This window comes from Triturus cristatus, chromosome 5_1, assembly GCF_964204655.1.
Source record: "Triturus cristatus chromosome 5_1, aTriCri1.1, whole genome shotgun sequence".
Lineage (NCBI taxonomy): Eukaryota > Metazoa > Chordata > Amphibia > Caudata > Salamandridae > Triturus > Triturus cristatus.
In genome coordinates, this window is record NC_140587.1 from 12843132 (window position 1) to 12860651 (window position 17520).

Genomic DNA, 17520 nt, shown 5'->3' on the forward strand with positions numbered 1-17520 from the left:
CCACTACACCCCCCTTTGATCGGACCACTAGCCAATAGGGATACAATCAGGGAACGCAGAGTTCAAGTTCGATAGAACGGAACTAAGTGCACGAATTTGAAATCCATATAAAGGTGCAGTGAAAGTTCGAAGACAAAAAAAAAACGAGGAACGGATTTTTTTTTCGAATCGATAGATTAATGGCAAGGCTCATAGAGCCCCAATGATCGAAAAAGACAAAACATTATTTTGAAAAAAATCAAAAAATCTGTGCAATGGAAAGTCGGACGACCTCTCAGTTAATCCATCAACGTATATGCACAGTAAGTAGCAACAGCTTCCAACAGGAAATCGTTGGCACGTCCTCTAAAAGTGTCTGCCATCCAGTTTAATAAGGGAAACAAACACACATGTTCCTCAACAATCGGAGCCTCTAGTACCATCAGAGGACAACCAACGTGTTCCTCAAGATAACTTCTTGCCAGAAAGTCATATGCAGCCGTTCCGATGTCCCAATTCCCTAGGACTCCATGTGCCGCTCCACAGGCCATAATCCTGACACCAGAACAGTCCAACTCATGAGCCACTAAGGGACTCATTAGTCGATCATAATACGGGGCGGGAGACACCGAGTTTGATAAGCACAAATCCAGAGCCCATTGGAAGGGACAATCTAGGCAGTGAAAGACAGGTTGCACGCATGTAAAGAAGGAAAACCGAAAGGACAATCCATAGGCTATGCTTAAGGTCGCCAGTGGTAGTGTACTATAGTATTCAAGCATCCGGTCACGGAGATGTAGCAGCCGAGGCAGACTGTCATGTGACACAAATTGCGCAGCCATTGCGCAGTAAGCAGACCAACAACATAATACATAAACACCACATAGAGCACAGACAAACTATGCCAAAGCTAGGTAGCACATTCCAGTCTATCAGGTGTGAAAGAACATTTATAATCAATCAAATAAAACATGGATTTTTCTGACTTCCTTCTGGGACCATATCCCATAGCATAGCTACCAAGGTTTCAGATTGCTTTTGCGTGACATTTTCATATTTCCAGTGCAGTTATGAGTGACATTCAATGATTAAATGTGTGACACTTAGAGTAACATGTTCTCGCAAGCAAAATCATGCAATAAAGTCCCTGGAAACAGACAAAAATCAGAAATTACTCCCATTTGAGCAATGAGAAACTCTAAGGAACTCTGTAGCAGGTGCTTTTAAGCCTATTATTTCTAAATAGACAGCACCCTCCACCCCCTCACCTCAGCACCTGTTGCGGTTGAACCACAAGTAGCAAAGGGATCTCTATGACAAAAGCAGTAACCCAGTGAGCTATCCACATAAAATACAGTTCTGCGATATGCTGTACATGTTCTTGGCAGCAGGCATATTAACCCTCCAAGCTACTTTATGGTGAGAGTAGACAAAACTCCAGCCTCTCTGCAACAGGAACATTAATCCCCAGCATTATCTTTGACTTACCAAGTCTCACAGTGCTGCACTGTACCGCCTCTGTCGCTGAACTGTATGTGGAGTCACACTCACTGGCTGCAGACAGCTGCTAAGACAGTGTCACTGTTATGGGGAGACAGGAGTCTGCTGCTGGCTCGGAGAGGGAGCAGTGTCACGTTTAAGCACACAGCTGGGGTAATTCATTGCACACATCAGAACGAGTGAAAGCAGAAGAATGAGTATGTAAGGTAGAGAACTACATGTCCCACAATGCTAAGGAGCAGTCACGTTCCTACTTCTTGCCTGCTGGCCGCCCAGTGCTTGCCACCTGTGATTAGTCGTCACACCCAGAAGGCAGATTCTAATCTCCTTTTCTTTCCCTGCCGTTAGAGCAGCTCTTTTTTTCCCTCACGCCGGAGCACATTTGGCATTTCCCTGCTGCCAGAACCGTTCTGTCGACACACGCGTGATGCGTGTACACGGGCAGGGAAGGCTCGCATTACATTTCTGAATCTTGTCAGTTACCTTGCCCTGGAGTGCATTTGACAAGTTTCCTTCTGCCAGAACCGATCTGTCGACACGCACTGAAGCGCGTGCATGGGCAGAGAGCGGATCGTATTGACTTCCATTCAACTCGGCAGTTTCTACGCCTAGGAGCGCATGTGACAAGTATCCCCTGGGGTCTAGCTCCATTTCACTTTTATGCAGGAGAGATCCTTCACCGAGAACAACGGAGAGCTTCGTCCAGAGCTAAGTACTCTATTTGTTACTCCTTGCAGTAAACTATAGAACTGTGCCTTGCAACTGGTTCATAATCTCTGTAAAACGTGAAGGAGGATATGTTTATTTTCTTTATTTTTCTAATTTGTGCCTTTTTTGTATGAGAAGTAGTGCGGCAGTATTAACTGTAAGTGCATCCACATATGATATGTTATATGTTGTGGTGATTGAGGGTGGTGTCTTCATGTGTACTGTGTTGTGTCTCACGTACAGAAAAAAACGGGGCTACTGTAGGAGTGAAGTCTACAACTCAAGAACAAACCCTCCTTGAGTGTTTTTGCAGCTGCACCATTATTGTTTCATGTATCCCTTTTTTTCCCTTTCCCCTAAGGTGGTATTTTCTATGGGATGGATATACAGCACTCATAGGTAGTTCCATATAGGGGATAGGGTTACCTGGCATCTTTCATCGCTCCCGTTGTATCTGGCTTCTGAGGTTATTGGTAGACCATTCTGTGATCTGACAGCGTGGCATGTTGACAGATGATGCTCCTCTCTGCAGACTGTACAGTATTGCACTGCATCTGCTGTAGATTGAAGTCATGGTGAGAGCTCATGGCGTGGCACCGTTCTCTTGAGAGCCATGCTGTGTGCCTCTTAAACCGTTTACCGCGGCAAACATTCCGCCGCGGTGCGGGCATTCTATTGATTGGGCGGGGCTGCTGAGGTTCTGGACTTTTAAGAGTCCAGAGGTGTCAGGGAAACAACACCCGAAGACCCCTGAGTTCCTCCTGTCCCGGTGCACAAATAAACAGAGACACGGGCTTCTCGATGGCGGCGTCAAAGACCAAGGTTTATTTACTGCAGGGACACAGAAATCATAGGAACCACACAGAGGCAGAATCTACGAGACTGTTCAAAATTGCATTAAGTGGGTTACTCTTTAAATACACGCAAAATGTCTTTGGGCTACATTACACGAATATTTCTCATGCCTAAACCGGTATCCCAAACAAACAGTAAATTTGACATCAAACAATAATTAGTCGTAGGTTTTCGGTATTCGATCAAGTCCTCTCGACAGTTTTTCATTCTTTGCCCGATCCTCCCCATCATAAAAATCATAACCTCCCCATTGTAAAAGCCCAGAAGGTAAGGAGCAGAGCCAGGTGCAAAGGATTGAAATGTAGGATAAGAGGTGTTTATGGATCATAAACGGGCATGGCTACCGTCTTCGGCCTTTCAGTCAGGACAACGGACACGAGAACCAGTATAGCAGGACTGGCCTTAGGCAAGGGAGGCAGCTTGATTCTGCCTATTCATGCAGCGTCAGCCTTTCTCGGGGCTCGAGCTTACGTGTCCTTAACATGGTAACTCTGCCGAGGTCATCGTCCGTTCATTGACTATGTGAGGGCAAGAAACAAAATGGATGCCGTAACTAAAATGGATGCCATGACTTTTATGACAGAATGCCCTATTTTCCAGTGAATTCATGCTAGTTGCGCAGCGAAAACACTGTCATGTATATAATGGATCATTTGCGGTTCATTGGTACCAAAATCGTGTCAGTACTACGATACCGAATTCACGGGTTCGGATCGCTACAGAACCTCAGACCGTCCTTTTTCCCTTACATAGGCAATAACTCACTCTATGTCAGAGTCCATCTCTATGTTCATCAGGTCACTGATATGTTGTTGGAGCATTACTCTATCCCGTGGCGTATCTCAAAAAACAGGTGGTCTTCTTACGCATGTAGAAATGCAGAGATTACATAAGGCAGGACCACACTGAACAATGAGACAGCACGAAAATAAAAATAGTAACGCAACACCAGTGACTATCAGAACCTTCCATCCCCACGCAGACAACAGGCTCCAGAACCATCCCATTAATGACCAGTCACCTTCCTCTACATGAATAGAGTCAGAAATCTTATGTAACTTAGAGATGGCCTTGTATACTGTTGGCGCATTATCTGGAATAAAAACGCAGCAACTTGATTGGATCATCTTACATACTCCACCTCGATCTGCAAGTAACACGTCAAGGACCATACGGTTCTGTAACGTCATGAGGCGATCCGCTTGAAGCTCAGCTGTCAGGTTACTAAGAGCACCCGCCGTTTCAGTGATAATGGATTCAACTACCCGTGTTAGTTGACGTAAGTTTCTACTGTTGGCCATAGGCCCCCAGAATGGGAGGAAACCCTTGAAAAAGTCTCCTGCTTCTTGGCCAGCAGTATCTTCTTTACTGAAAACACCTCTCACAACTCTAGTTTTGTGATAGTCCGGTGCACAAGTGTATGTCGGAGGTAACAGTTGAGCGATGTAACATGAGCCTGAGAAGTCAGCAGGCAGCCATGTGTATGCTCTGTCTTGACAAACAAAATAGGTACCCTTAGCAGCTAAGAATGCCGGGGAAGACTGTGACGGAAAAACATATGTTTCGATACAGTCACTCTTCCCTAGTCGAGCTTTCGGATTCCTCCCATTACCTTGCAAACAGACTTGACCTTGGTGGGGTACGACCCAGATCGGAGTTGAGCTCTTACGTTTGTTCTCACCCAGAGTAATGCCATATTCCATAACATTCCAACCCATGTAAACTCGCAATTCATCCTTGGGAATGAACGGAGTATTATTGACATCTCTTACCATGTCGGTGATTCCTTTTACCAAGGCTCTGTTAGCAGAGTTATACCGGGTGGAACACGGAGGTCGTGGAGGATAGGTCTCTAGAGCATAGGCGAACATGGTCTGAAATGCCCAGAATGATCCATTATAACTAAAAGGCAGAACCAGATAGGGGATGCCCTTGTCCGTGGTATGTGGTATCAAACCACACACCCAGCAGTTTGTTGTATTAACCACTAGCTGATGTTGGTGCAAGAGTTGAATGAAAGTGTTATTTATAAACTCAGAGCGTCGAGCTTGCTCGTGGGCAGGAAAAGGATGGAAAGAATGAAGAGAAACAACAGTCGGAGAAACAGGAGCATGGGGAGATACTGTAGATGCAACAGGTGTAAAGATCAACTGAATACCAAAAATAATTCCGCCTGCCAAAGTTATTAAAACAATTAGAAGTGTCAGAGTACATTGCATTAGAAAACATTTGCTATACAATATGTCATATAGCTTTGTCTTGTGCACATTTATGACATTAACCCGTCGTAATTCAGGAAGCTCCATCTTCTACAACCGTTCGCAACGGATGGTTTGTACCTGTTAAAAACTTGCCTCTGTTTATCCTGGGAGTTCCCAAGACAAACAGAAGAAACCGACCTAGTGTCTGATTCCCTGCAAATTAAAACAAGGCACACGTTACGACCCTACGGTAACCTAGATGGCAAGGTGAGAGAAATAATTAAAAAAAACAAAAAGATAAAAATTTTGAGCAAACTTCCTGACTGAATGGAATGCAGTAAGATCAAAACAGTTTTTAAACAGAATAGTAATTATGTAATGTCATTAGTTCATAACATGATAACGTAGATTATATCTGCACTTTCCGGGTCTTGTCTGGTCTTGAAATAGCTGGTCTACAGGTGCGGAAATGTTCGACTCCACAGGCGACAAATGTTCACTTTGTACAGTACTCGGTTCGGGATTCAAAGGAGCGGTTCCTGCTGGAGTGTCAAAGTTCTGTGTTCCCGTTCGTGGGTGGTCCGTTATGTACTCTGCATCACTGAAAGGGATGTGCCTAGGAACAGGTTCTGTCTCGGATGTACCAATTCCCTGTCTAACCCAGTTATCATAGGGGAGTGGAAGGGGGACACGCTTCGTATGGCTGGCGTGCACCCAGTTTTTCCTTCCAGCTAGGCGTACTGCAGTTCTTGTTGTGAGGAGGACCTGGAACGGACCAACAAATCTTGGCTGGAGGTTCCGGGTACGTTCAAAGTTCCGAACTACCACTTGGTCGCCTGGTTTCAACGTGTGGCCTGGACTCTCCGGCAGTTTAGGCAAGGATTCGAATACCTGTTGATGAATAAGGCTCAATTTAGCAGTCAGATCATGAAGGTAATCAATCAACATTGGGTATTTAATCTGTTTGAATTCCTTTGGCCTAGGGACTCCCCAAACATTAACAGGGCGGCCGAACACAATCTCATATGGGCTAAGCCCTACTCGAGAGTGTACAGTCGCTCTGGTGGACAGTAAAGCTAAAGGCAGTGCGTCTGGCCAAGAGAGACCAGTGGAAGCTTGAATTTTCGCAAGTTTCAGCTTCAGGGTGCCGTTGTACCCTTCAACCAAACCCGCTGATTGTGGGTGATTCGCACTGTGATATTTTTGGGAAATACCCAGACCCGCACACACACTCTTCATAACTTTCCCTACAAACTCACTTCCATTGTCCGACCAAACAATCCGTGGCATACCATACCTGGGGAAGTATTCTTTGAGGAGGATTTTGGCAGTGGACATAGCAGTGTTATCCTTTAACGGATATGCTTCAATCCATCTTGAGAAGGCACAGACTACCACTAGGACGTATTTGAGATTGTTACATCTATCCATGTGGATATAGTCCAACTGAATCACTTCAAAGGGACAAGAAGGGGGAGCAAAATGGCCAGTTGGGGTTGGGGTTCCCTTGCCAGGATTATGCATCAGGCATACCATACAATTTTTCACCACTCTTTCTGCACACTTAGTAATTCCATCGTTCTTCCATACTGGAGCTAACATTTTACAGATCCCTTTCGAACTGATGTGCGCCGGTCCATGCGCCATCGTGACTACTGCAAGTACATACGCATCAGGTAACATCCAACGCTGCTGCTCAGACAAATCGACCCAACATCCACTTGAATCCATTTTACCCGTTTTCTCCTTCCATTCATTCTTCTCATTTTCAGTTGCTTCATTCTGGATTGTTTTCACACTTTCAATCGTATTCTCACACATTCCTGATTCCACAATCCATTTTGCAGACGTTGCAACATACATTCGGCTCGTCATGTTCTTGGCCGTCTCTTTGGCGACCTCATCAGCAAACGCATTTCCACGGCCAACATCATCCGTAATCTTCCGATGTGCACTGCACTTCACAATTGCAACTTCATTCGGTAGAGTCAGGGATTCTAATAGATCGCTGACTAACTGTCCATATTGGATCTTAGTCCCATGGGACGTGAGAAAACCTCTTTCTCTCCAGAGACGCACAAAATTGTGTGCAACGCCAAAGGCGTACTGGCTCTCAGTAAACACATTCACTCTCTTTCCCTCAGCTAAAACACACGCTCTTGTTAGTGCAATTAATTCTGCAGCCTGGGCAGAATTCTGACTTACTCTTGCAGTCTCAACAATCGTACTCAAGGTCGTAACTGCATACGCGGCCGTCACATCACCATTCTGTAATTTGAAACAAGACCCATCGACATATAAAATGTCATCTGGATCTAGTAACGGAGTGTCTTTTAAATCAATCCTACCTTTTGTTTCTTCCTCGGTTCTGAAACAACAGTCATGGGGCTCTGAATCACTCGACTCCTGAGTAGTCGGCAACAATGTTGCTGGATTCAATATGTTGCATCGCTTGATCTGAATATGACTTGCCAAAAGCGTCAGCTCATAGCCTGATAGTCTAGCACTGGTGAGGTGCTGAGTTTTCGTTTGATTCATGAGTGTATCCACAGCATGTGGAACCATGACTACTAACATGTTGTTCATGACTAGTCCAGTGGACTGTCGAATAGACACTGCAGCTGCTGCTGTAGCTCTCAAACAACTTGGCAACGCTCTGGCTACCGGATCTAATGTGGATGAGAAATATGCACAAGGCCGCTGTTTGTCACCAAATTGTTGCGTTAATACACTCAATGCGCAACCTTCTCTTTCATGGACATATAGAGTAAACGGCTTACTGTAGTCAGGAGTACCCAACACAGGAGCTGAACACAGCGCATCACGTAAGTCAGAGAAGCTCTGCTGACATTCATCAGACCATGAAAAAGGGCTCGGAACACCTTTTCCAGTCAGGGCTACCAATGGTTTCGCCATGAGAGAAAAATTTGGGATCCATTGCCTACAGTATGACGTAATGTGGAGAAGTGTGGCTCACTGGTTAGAGGAGGCAGACCTGGAAGCAGAGGTCAGCCCGGGACCAGGGTTCAAGTCCCGGCTCGGCTGGGTCTTGAGTCCATAAATGTCCATGGACTCGATAATTCTCGCTCCAGTGCATACTCGATTCGTGGGTTCACACTCTGCGACTCTGGACAATAGCTTGCTTAATCTCCACATGGGCCCCTCGCGGCGGGATGCCTGGCTTTCACCTTGCGGATGCCCTGCCGGGTTATCTCACAGGGGAATACCAGGACGGGTTCCCTAAGCAAGCGCTTAGAGACCGCTTGGTGATTTGCGCTATATAAATTCCTGCACATTTACATTTACATTTAATACCCAAAAATGCACGCACTTCTCTTTGTGTGCTTGGTACAGTCATCTGTGAAATTGCTTTGATTCTCTCTGGGGTCAACCTTCTTCCCTCCTTTGACAAAAGATGACCTAAGTAGGTCACTTCTTGGCAACAATATTGCAGTTTAGAAGGTGACACCTTGTGATGTAAGTCTGACAAATGACGTAATAAAGAAATTGTAGCTGCTTTGCAAGTTTCCTTGTCATCAGCAGCCAGTAAAAGATCGTCTACGTATTGGATCAGAGCAACACCATGAGGAAGTACAAGGGCATCTAATTGACTCTTCAATGCTTGGCTGTAAATTGAAGGGCTCTCACAATAACCTTGTGGAGCGCGTTTGAACCTGAAGCTGCGACCTCCTAAGGAGAAACCAAAAATGTCTCTACTTTCCTCGGCTATGGGAATGCTGAAAAAGGCATTTTTCAAGTCGATCACTGTAAACCATGCAGGAATCAGCGTCAGTAATGCAGTGATATCTGGGACTACAGGAAACTGTGGAATCACTATTTTGTTGACTTCTCTAAGGTCAATCACAAATCTGTAAATTGGAGGTTTGGAAGGGTCGGTACGTTTCAAAATCGGCAGAACAGGACTATTGCAGACGTTCCCTCTAGTTTCCTCAATCACATCTTTCTGTATTAAGTCTTTCACAATCAATAAGAGTGCTTGTTCCCCTTCATTCGAAATCCGATATTGTGGGATTCGTGGGAATTTAACATTAGCTTTCAGACTTACCACATAAGGGGGAATTTCCAAGAGGCCTACATCGTTAGGACCAGTCGCCCAAAGAGTATCAGGGAGAGAACGCAGCTCCGGTGGGAGCTTATCCATCGACATATACATTGGAGAGATGACTCTTTTGCCTAATGTGAGCTGTACTCCTGAAGGGGAACAGTACAGTGTCGCGTGCAGGCGTTTCAACAGATCTAAACCAAGCAGATTCTCATTACAACCGGTTGTTAAGATAAGGGGTGCTTCTAGTTCGCATGGCCCAACAGATATTGACAAAGGACTAGAAACAGGATTGTGAACAGGGGCGCCTGAGAATCCTACCGAAGTGTTCGTTAAGCCAGACAAAGGTGCGCCAGGGAGTTTCGCATGCATAATTGAACTTTTTGCCGCACCAGTATCCAACAGAAACGGTTCGACCACGCCTGAGGTAACTACTGCGACATAAGGTCCACTCTGATCAACTGGAACTGATACTACTCCCTCTCTTTGCCTGCGGCTGTCCTAGTGCTCGCTTCTTTGAATCTCCTCATTATGATCATAGTAATCTTCAACGTGGTACTGTGGAGATCTACCTGTTTCGCAGATTGTGCAATTCGCAGATCGAAATAATTCGATTGGCGATCAGCCTGTGGTGTCATCGTACCACGTCCTCTACCTCTAGGAGCTTGCATAAACCCTACATTACCTCTCTGAGCTGGGACACCACTAGTTTGTGGGTGCAGTACTGGACACTCATTTTTATAATGAACCTCCTTTTTACAATAAGCACACTCATTCCATGCTAACTGTTGTCGCGGAAAACTATAATTAAATCCTTGGGCCGTCCCTTGCTGGAATTGTGGTTGTGGCTGAAACTGGGGTCGCTGCCGTAAATCTGACTGATTCGAACGAGGCAGATACGCCTGTTGCAGAAGAACTTTAGTCTTTAAATCTTTTGTTTTCTTTTCTGACTTTTCCTTCTCTTCTTTCTCTCTGTTCTCGTAATACTGAGCAGTTGCAAGTATCTGTGCTGTTGTCGACACTGCCCATGCACTTTCAGAATCCTTTAACTTGTTACTAAGCTCAGGTAGTAAATTAAACACGAACTTGTCGACAAACAATCTCTGGCCTCCCTCAGTACTCATATCTTGCCCACTGTGGTCTACGAAGGTCTCTTCAAATCTAGTAAAGAAGTCAGAGACGCTTTCGTCCTTCTTTTGCTTGCATGCCGATAATTTATCCCAATTGACTCGTAACGCTGGCATCAGCGTTTTCATCAGAGTAATTATTCTGCCAGGTAAAGCAGCAATCAGAGGTTAAGGTTTAGCACCGCCAATTTGTTGCGCATCTGCCGCTATAATAGCTGCCCAATCACCTCCTAAGGCGACTGGGTGGTTCTCTTGCCGAATTTTGGCCCATATAGGCTGTGGCACCACATTACCAAATAGCATTTCAATGTCTGCTAAATTCATGACACACGCTTGAACTGTCTGCGTTAACTCTTTGTAATAACCAGCAGGATTTTTACGTGGGTCTGGTAACGCTTGTTTTACGGCTAATACTTCGGCCCGTTACCAAGGGATGTGTATCCACACTCTCTGGAAATGTGCCGTAGCAGCTGCAATACCCAAGTTTCCATCAGCTGCAACTGCATCACGCCATATCGGTGGAACTTCCCTCGTCGGATATTGACCTCGTTTTTTCCTAGTAGTACTCGGTGAACCATCAGGGTCTCTTGTCGCTCGAAGTGGTGACTCATCCCTATAAGCTAAAATCAGTTCTATCGCTCCCCTTACTTCTGGACCTATCACCATTCCTGCGGCAAATTTCTGTTGAATATTTGTCAGGTCAGAGGGGACGGAGTCTAAATCATCATCTTCCCATTCTTCACGCACAAGAGAACACATCACGTCAAAAACATAACGTTGAGTTGGTTCATTCCATTGCATAAAGGTATCTAACACTCTTTGTGCATCATACTTCGCAGCTTTCGACATCCACCTAAGAGCTGTCGAATCTAACGTGTCTCGTTCCTGGGGACCAGGAAACTGGCCACGTCTCTGTATAGAGTCAGAAACGGGGGTCCCAATAAAGACCTGTAGAGAGGAGTTAAGATATCAGTTACAGAGTCGGTTATTTTCCGACGAACGGAAAGCGGAGTCAGAATGTTCACAGGGTTCGGAGACAGAACAGCTGAAGCAGATGAAATAGTAAGGGGAGGAGTAGCAGGTAAAGCAGTTTGCGAAATGACAGGCAAAGGCGGAACGGGCGGCGCCCCAGGGAGAGGGGGTGCCGAAGGAACATTGACCACGGGAAGGATAGGAGCTGGAATCAAAGGAAGTGGAGCAACTATTCCAGGCTGAACAGCAGCTGGCTGTACAACAGGTAGCAACTGTGGTACTGTAATACCCTGTGCATACGGTGGGGGTGAATTCAACAGGTAAGACAACAGAGGATCCTTTTCATGATCCTCCATCGGCTTAGTAGGACAAGATGGCAATACAGGGTAACATTTATCAATTGCCAAATTATATTTTCTATTCTCCATCTCCATTGCTTTCTCAGTCTCGTTGACATGCAGCTGCCTAGCAGACTCCATTAAAGTCAACCCTTTCTCTTTCTGTTCTTTCTTCGTTTTCCTAATTTCTCTCTGTTTGGCTTCTTTGCGCCATACGCGAAAAGAATCAAACATTGCCGGCCGGGCTTTTTTCTTGAACAACTTCATTTCTAGATTGTCTAGTATTTCCGTTTCGAAACTACCATGTGGTGGCCAACTAAGGACACCATCTCTTCTGGTATAACGGACCCATACTTCATTATACGCAATAGGACCAACACCATGTTTACAATAGAGCTCATATGTAGGAGTTCCAATCGGAGGAACCAAACACGAATCCTCCAACCGGGAATCCCCGTTGCAACGTAACCAGGACAAGAAACAGTTACTACTGGTAGTCATGACAACAAAGACAAATTCCAACCAAAATGCGCAGAGAACTTAGGCCTACCAAAATGAACCAATACCAAAACAAAGATTATCTAAACAAGAGCAACCAATGATAATCTACGAATTAAACCAAAGCAACAAGGAACAACCAAACTGAGCGTAGCCCACTTAATACTTAACTGAAATGTGGAAGACGTCACCAAGGAGAACCCGTCTACGTCTCGCCGTACTAAGGTCTGCACCTCGGGTCCAAGACAGGGCAACAGTCAAGGCAGCGGTCCTCTGTAGCCGTCTGGGAACGGGAACCCTCGTGGAAGAGATCGTCGGGCCACTTTTACGACATGCAGGGATCGATGAAGCGGGGTACCTCCCTCCGGAATCTTCACACGAAACTTCTCGAACTTTTCAGGCTTTGGACCGGTACCGGATGACGTCGCCCCAAGTTGGGCGCCAATTTGAGGTTCTGGACTTTTAAGAGTCCAGAGGAGTCAGGGAAACAACACCCGAAGACCCCTGAGTTCCTCCTGTCCCGGTGCACAAATAAACAGAGACACGGGCTTCTCGATGGCGGCGTCAAAGACCAAGGTTTATTTACTGCAGGGACACAGAAATCATAGGAACCACACAGAGGCAGAATCTACGAGACTGTTCAAAATTGCATTAAGTGGGTTACTCTTTAAATACACGCAAAATGTCTTTGGGCTACATTACACGAATATTTCTCATGCCTAAACCGGTATCCCAAACAAACAGTAAATTTGACATCAAACAATAATTAGTCGTAGGTTTTCGGTATTCGATCAAGTCCTCTCGACAGTTTTTCATTCTTTGCCCGATCCTCCCCATCATAAAAATCGTAACCTCCCCATTGTAAAAGCCCAGAAGGTAAGGAGCAGAGCCAGGTGCAAAGGATTGAAATGTAGGATAAGAGGTGTTTATGGATCATAAACGGGCATGGCTACCGTCTTCGGCCTTTCAGTCAGGACAACGGACACGAGAACCAGTATAGCAGGACTGGCCTTAGGCAAGGGAGGCAGCTTGATTCTGCCTAGTCATGCAGCGTAAGCCTTTCTCGGGGCTCGAGCTTACGTGTCCTTAACATGGTGACTCTGCCGAGGTCATCGTCCGTTCATTGACTATGTGAGGGCAAGAAACAAAATGGATGCCGTAACTAAAATGGATGCCATGACTTTTATGACAGAATGCCCTATTTTCCGGTGAATTCATGCTAGTTGCGCAGCGAAAACACTGTCATGTATATAATGGATCATTTGCGGTTCATTGGTACCAAAATCGTGTCAGTACTACGATACCGAATTCACGGGTTCGGATCGCTACAGAACCTCACTGCCTTGATAAAGCGTCAGTAGAAATTAGCAAAACCCAGGAAGCTCTGCACCAATTTAACGTTATGGGGAGCCTTCCACTGAGTAATTGCCTCAACCTTTCCACCGTCCATTTGGAATCCTTGTGCGTTTATCACATAACCCAAGAAGCTGACTTCTTCGGCATGAAATAAACATTTCTCCAACTTGGCATACAAGGAGTGTCATCGGAGCCTATCCAGTACCACTTTCACATGGGTGACATGTTCTTGGAGAGTTGATGAATAGATAAGAATATCATCAATATAGACAATACATAACTTCTCTAGATAACCACGAAGCACTTTGTCCATAAAGTACTGGAAAGCAGCAGGGGCGTGGCACAGCCCGAAGGGCATCACTTGGTATTCGTACAGACCAAACTTTATACGGAAGGTGGTCTTCCACTCATCGCCTTTCTTCACTCTCCCTAAATGGTAGGCTCCCCGTAAATCCAGTTTAGTGAAGAGTCGAGCCCCTTTGAGTGTATCCAAAAGCACTGAAATTAGTGGAATGGGGTAACGGTTTTTGATGGTGACCCTGTTGATTGCTCTGTAGTCAAGACATGTCCTCAGATCATCACAATCCTTCTTGGGGACAAAGAAGAGTGGTGAGGATGCTGGTGAAGAGGAATGTCTGATGAAGCCAGAGGTGAGATTCTCTTCCAAGTAGTCCTTCAGATGATGTGTCTCCGGTTCAGTGAGGGCATAAACCCTCCTACACGGGATGGCTGCTCCAGGAGTTAAATCGATGCGGCAGTCATATGTCCGATGCAGCGGTAACTGGGTGGCGCTTTGTTTGTCAAACATGGTCTTGTATTCCTCGTACATCATGGGCAATGTGGTAGCACAGCCTTACTGGGGTGCCTCACATCCATCTGCCAAAAGACCTGCCTGTGTACTTATTGTTCCTCCGTGACTCACATGTTCCTTGGTGCAATGTTCTCTAAAAAATCTTGATTCAAAAGTGACGGTACGGGCCGCCCAACAGACAACAGGATCATGAAGGGTTAACCACGGCTTGCCCAAGATAAGACGGAAATGTGGGGCATCCATTAAATCAAATTGAATGGTCTCGTAGTGATCTTCACCAAATTGCATAACCAAGGGAACAGTGTGATACCTCACCGGTCCTGAAGTTAACTTCGTCCCATCCACGGCCTTTACAGGCTGTGGGGTGTCTTTTTTCTCACAAGGAACCCCAATGTTCTGAGCATACGTCTGGTCCATGAAATTTCCGGTTGCACCAGATTCCAGCTAGGCAGACATTTTCAGTGGCATTTCTTTGGTAATTCATTGTGTGACATTCACATTCAGGTGTTCTATGGAAGACTTTATGGTGTTTGCTAACACAGACAAGACTGCTTTTTGTTGGTCACCCGAGCTAGCGACCTCTTTCTGACTCGGGCTTGTTAGTTTTCCGTCGTCTCTTTTCTCTCTGATGTTTAAAGCACCACTGCTTGCATCCGTTGGGTGTCTGTCAGTCAGGGACTCTATTCCGGGCCTTGCATTCTCTAATAAAGTGCCCACTTTTACTGCAGTAAAGACATAATTTCTGTTTCCGTCTTTTTTCCTTTTCTTCAGCTGTAAGAGGCCCTCGGATTCCATTTATTTGCATGGGCTCGCTTACCTCTGACGCTCTAGCATGCTCCTCGGAGACATGTTTGGTCCTTGGAAGGTAGTAGCGTTGTTCCCTACGAGTCTTGTCCCCTTTTCTTTCCTGAAGCCGGTGATCGAATTGCACCGTGAGATCAATCAGCTCATCGCAGGACTGGGGCAGTTGAACCACTTGAGACAAGACATCCTTCAGTTCCCCTCGCAATCCTTGGTAAAACAGTGTGATGCATTTTTCAAGGGGCCAGTCGCTTTCCACCAGGAGTCGGTTAAACGTTGTAATATACATCAGCAAATCCTGAGATCCCTGTCTGAGGGTTATCAGTTCTCGGTCCAGGGTCATTACATGTGATTTGAGATCAAACAATTTTCTCATTTCCAAACAAAAGTTCAGAAAATTGTAGAGGATGTGGTCATCTCGCTCAATCAGCGGAATAGTCCAGCTAGCTGCATTCCCCCCATATAGGACATCACAAATGCCATTTTAGCCTTTTCCTCCTGGAACACCGTGGGCTTACATAGTTAGTGTAACCGGCATTAACTTAGAAACACTTAGAATTTCTTTGGATCCCCAAAAAAGCGTTCAGGAGGTGCTAAAGGGATCACAGTATTCTGTACTACATGAACAGTAGGAGTAGGCTCAGTGGAAAGAGGGGACGTATGTGCCGCAGAAAAGAACCCTGATCCCTGCGTCCTATCGTCAGTGGGAGTGTGTGCTGCGTGAACCGGAGGAGGCAGGGCCTACTCTTTGATGTATGTCCCTGTGCTATTGGGTTTAATCTTTCGGGATAGGCCTGCTACTTCTCTTCGTAATGTTTCCATCTCTTTCCTGAGCTCTTGGTTCTCTGATCGGGAGGTGTGTACCTCTATTTGAAGAGACGTAATGGTCTCCAAGAGCGAAGACAATACTGTGTTGGTGTCCATCGTCTAGGCTGGGCAACAGTCACGTGTTTGACAATCTGTCAGCTTTGCCAAACAATGAATATGCCACTAACATGCGTAGTTCTCCAGCGGGGACGAAGGATCGCGGAAAAGCCCCCCGACTCCCCTGAGCGCAAATTCCCACAGAGTGACAATACACTGCTCTTAGTGGGAACACCCCGGGGAAAAGGGAAGTGGATAAAACAACAAACTATGCTGCTCATGTAGGCGTTTTCTCATACCTATGTCTGGTCAAGAATCATGGAATATCTTCAGAAGCCACCCCTCTGGTCAGTGCTGTGTGCAAAGGAAAGAAGTATGTGAGAAGCAGCACTAGGGAACACATACAAACGTATCAGTAATAGATACTGGACTGCTATTCATACTCACACACACTTTCGCAGCAATACATAAACATCAGGGCAAGAAACATTAAACTGTTCCAAGAGAGAGAATTCACTTAGTTATCCTTCTGCAGCCCCAGCACAGAGGGTGAAACTTCGAATGGTAGACAGTACGAGAAGGAGGAGGAATTAGCACCCCTAGGTTCGCAGAGTTACATCACGAGAAAAGTAATCCACCCAGCTGTCACAATCCTGGAAAATGTCACGCAGTGCAAAAACAAGAGAACAAGCCGAGGCAAGGCTCCCTCTCACTAGAGGCAATATTCCAAAATAAAACAAATCAAGTAAAGGTATACGCTGTTAACAGCACAGCGACCGTAGGAACTCAGCAGCTGATAGGAACTTCTAAGTCACGAGTAAAGCCTTACCCGCCCCCGCACTTCCGCTGTGGCTTCAAACGGAGTGGGGCGAAAGGCAATCACAATACTGCAGATATACTCACACGCTGTTAGGACTCACAGCGCTCGAGAATTAAAAGAAGAATGATCTTTCTCCCCAGCTGAAGAACAACGGAGCGGGGCAGCAAGAAGACAAAGTTAACTAACAATAACTTACGGCTTCTCAGTAGCCGTCACGAAGAATCAGGAGCTCCATAGCCGCAGAATCCTGGGACCCAGTTCCGTGGTGAAGACGGTTTGGCAGCACTGCACACGAGCAGGGAGGATTGACCAGGAAAGCAAATCAGTTGTCAAGCCCCGACCCCAGGAAGAGGAGGGGCTTTATAGAGCACCATACCTCTTTGGCGGTGCCTGTTCGTCCTTCCCGCCTGGCGTCTCAAGGGATTCTGGGATATGTAGTTCCATAACGGGCACCAGGGGACACATGAAGAGGAAATCAGTCGCTCTCAAGACACAACATCATACATCCAGGGTATGAATGCCCTATGTGGTGTAGCGGCTAACCCCTTTCCTCCAGCCACCCTTGGACAGCCATGACAGAGATAGACAGCTTAGAGTCCACCGGATGCTCATGCAACTTCTCTGAGT

At 46.0% G+C, this 17520-nt stretch overlaps 1 protein-coding gene across 2 annotated transcripts; it reads right to left on the reverse strand.

Moving 5' to 3' along the window:
• Window positions 1-2024: 2024 nt before the first annotated feature.
• LOC146829957 (endogenous retrovirus group PABLB member 1 Env polyprotein-like) lies at window positions 2025-17219 on the reverse strand. Of its 2 annotated transcripts, XM_085603996.1 has the most exons (3): window positions 17090-17218; window positions 16373-16427; window positions 2025-6134 (listed from the first exon to the last, which is right to left on the reverse strand). In XM_085603996.1, exon 3 carries the CDS (start codon window positions 5346-5348, stop codon window positions 3885-3887), a length of 1464 nt encoding a protein of 487 aa, XP_085460122.1. In that variant the 5' UTR covers window positions 5349-6134; window positions 16373-16427; window positions 17090-17218; the 3' UTR covers window positions 2025-3884. The 2 variants fall into 2 exon arrangements, with proteins under 2 accessions (XP_085460122.1, XP_085460121.1); XM_085603995.1 differs by lacking the exon at window positions 16373-16427 and having other exon boundaries at window positions 17090-17219.
• Window positions 17220-17520: the final 301 nt, after the last annotated feature.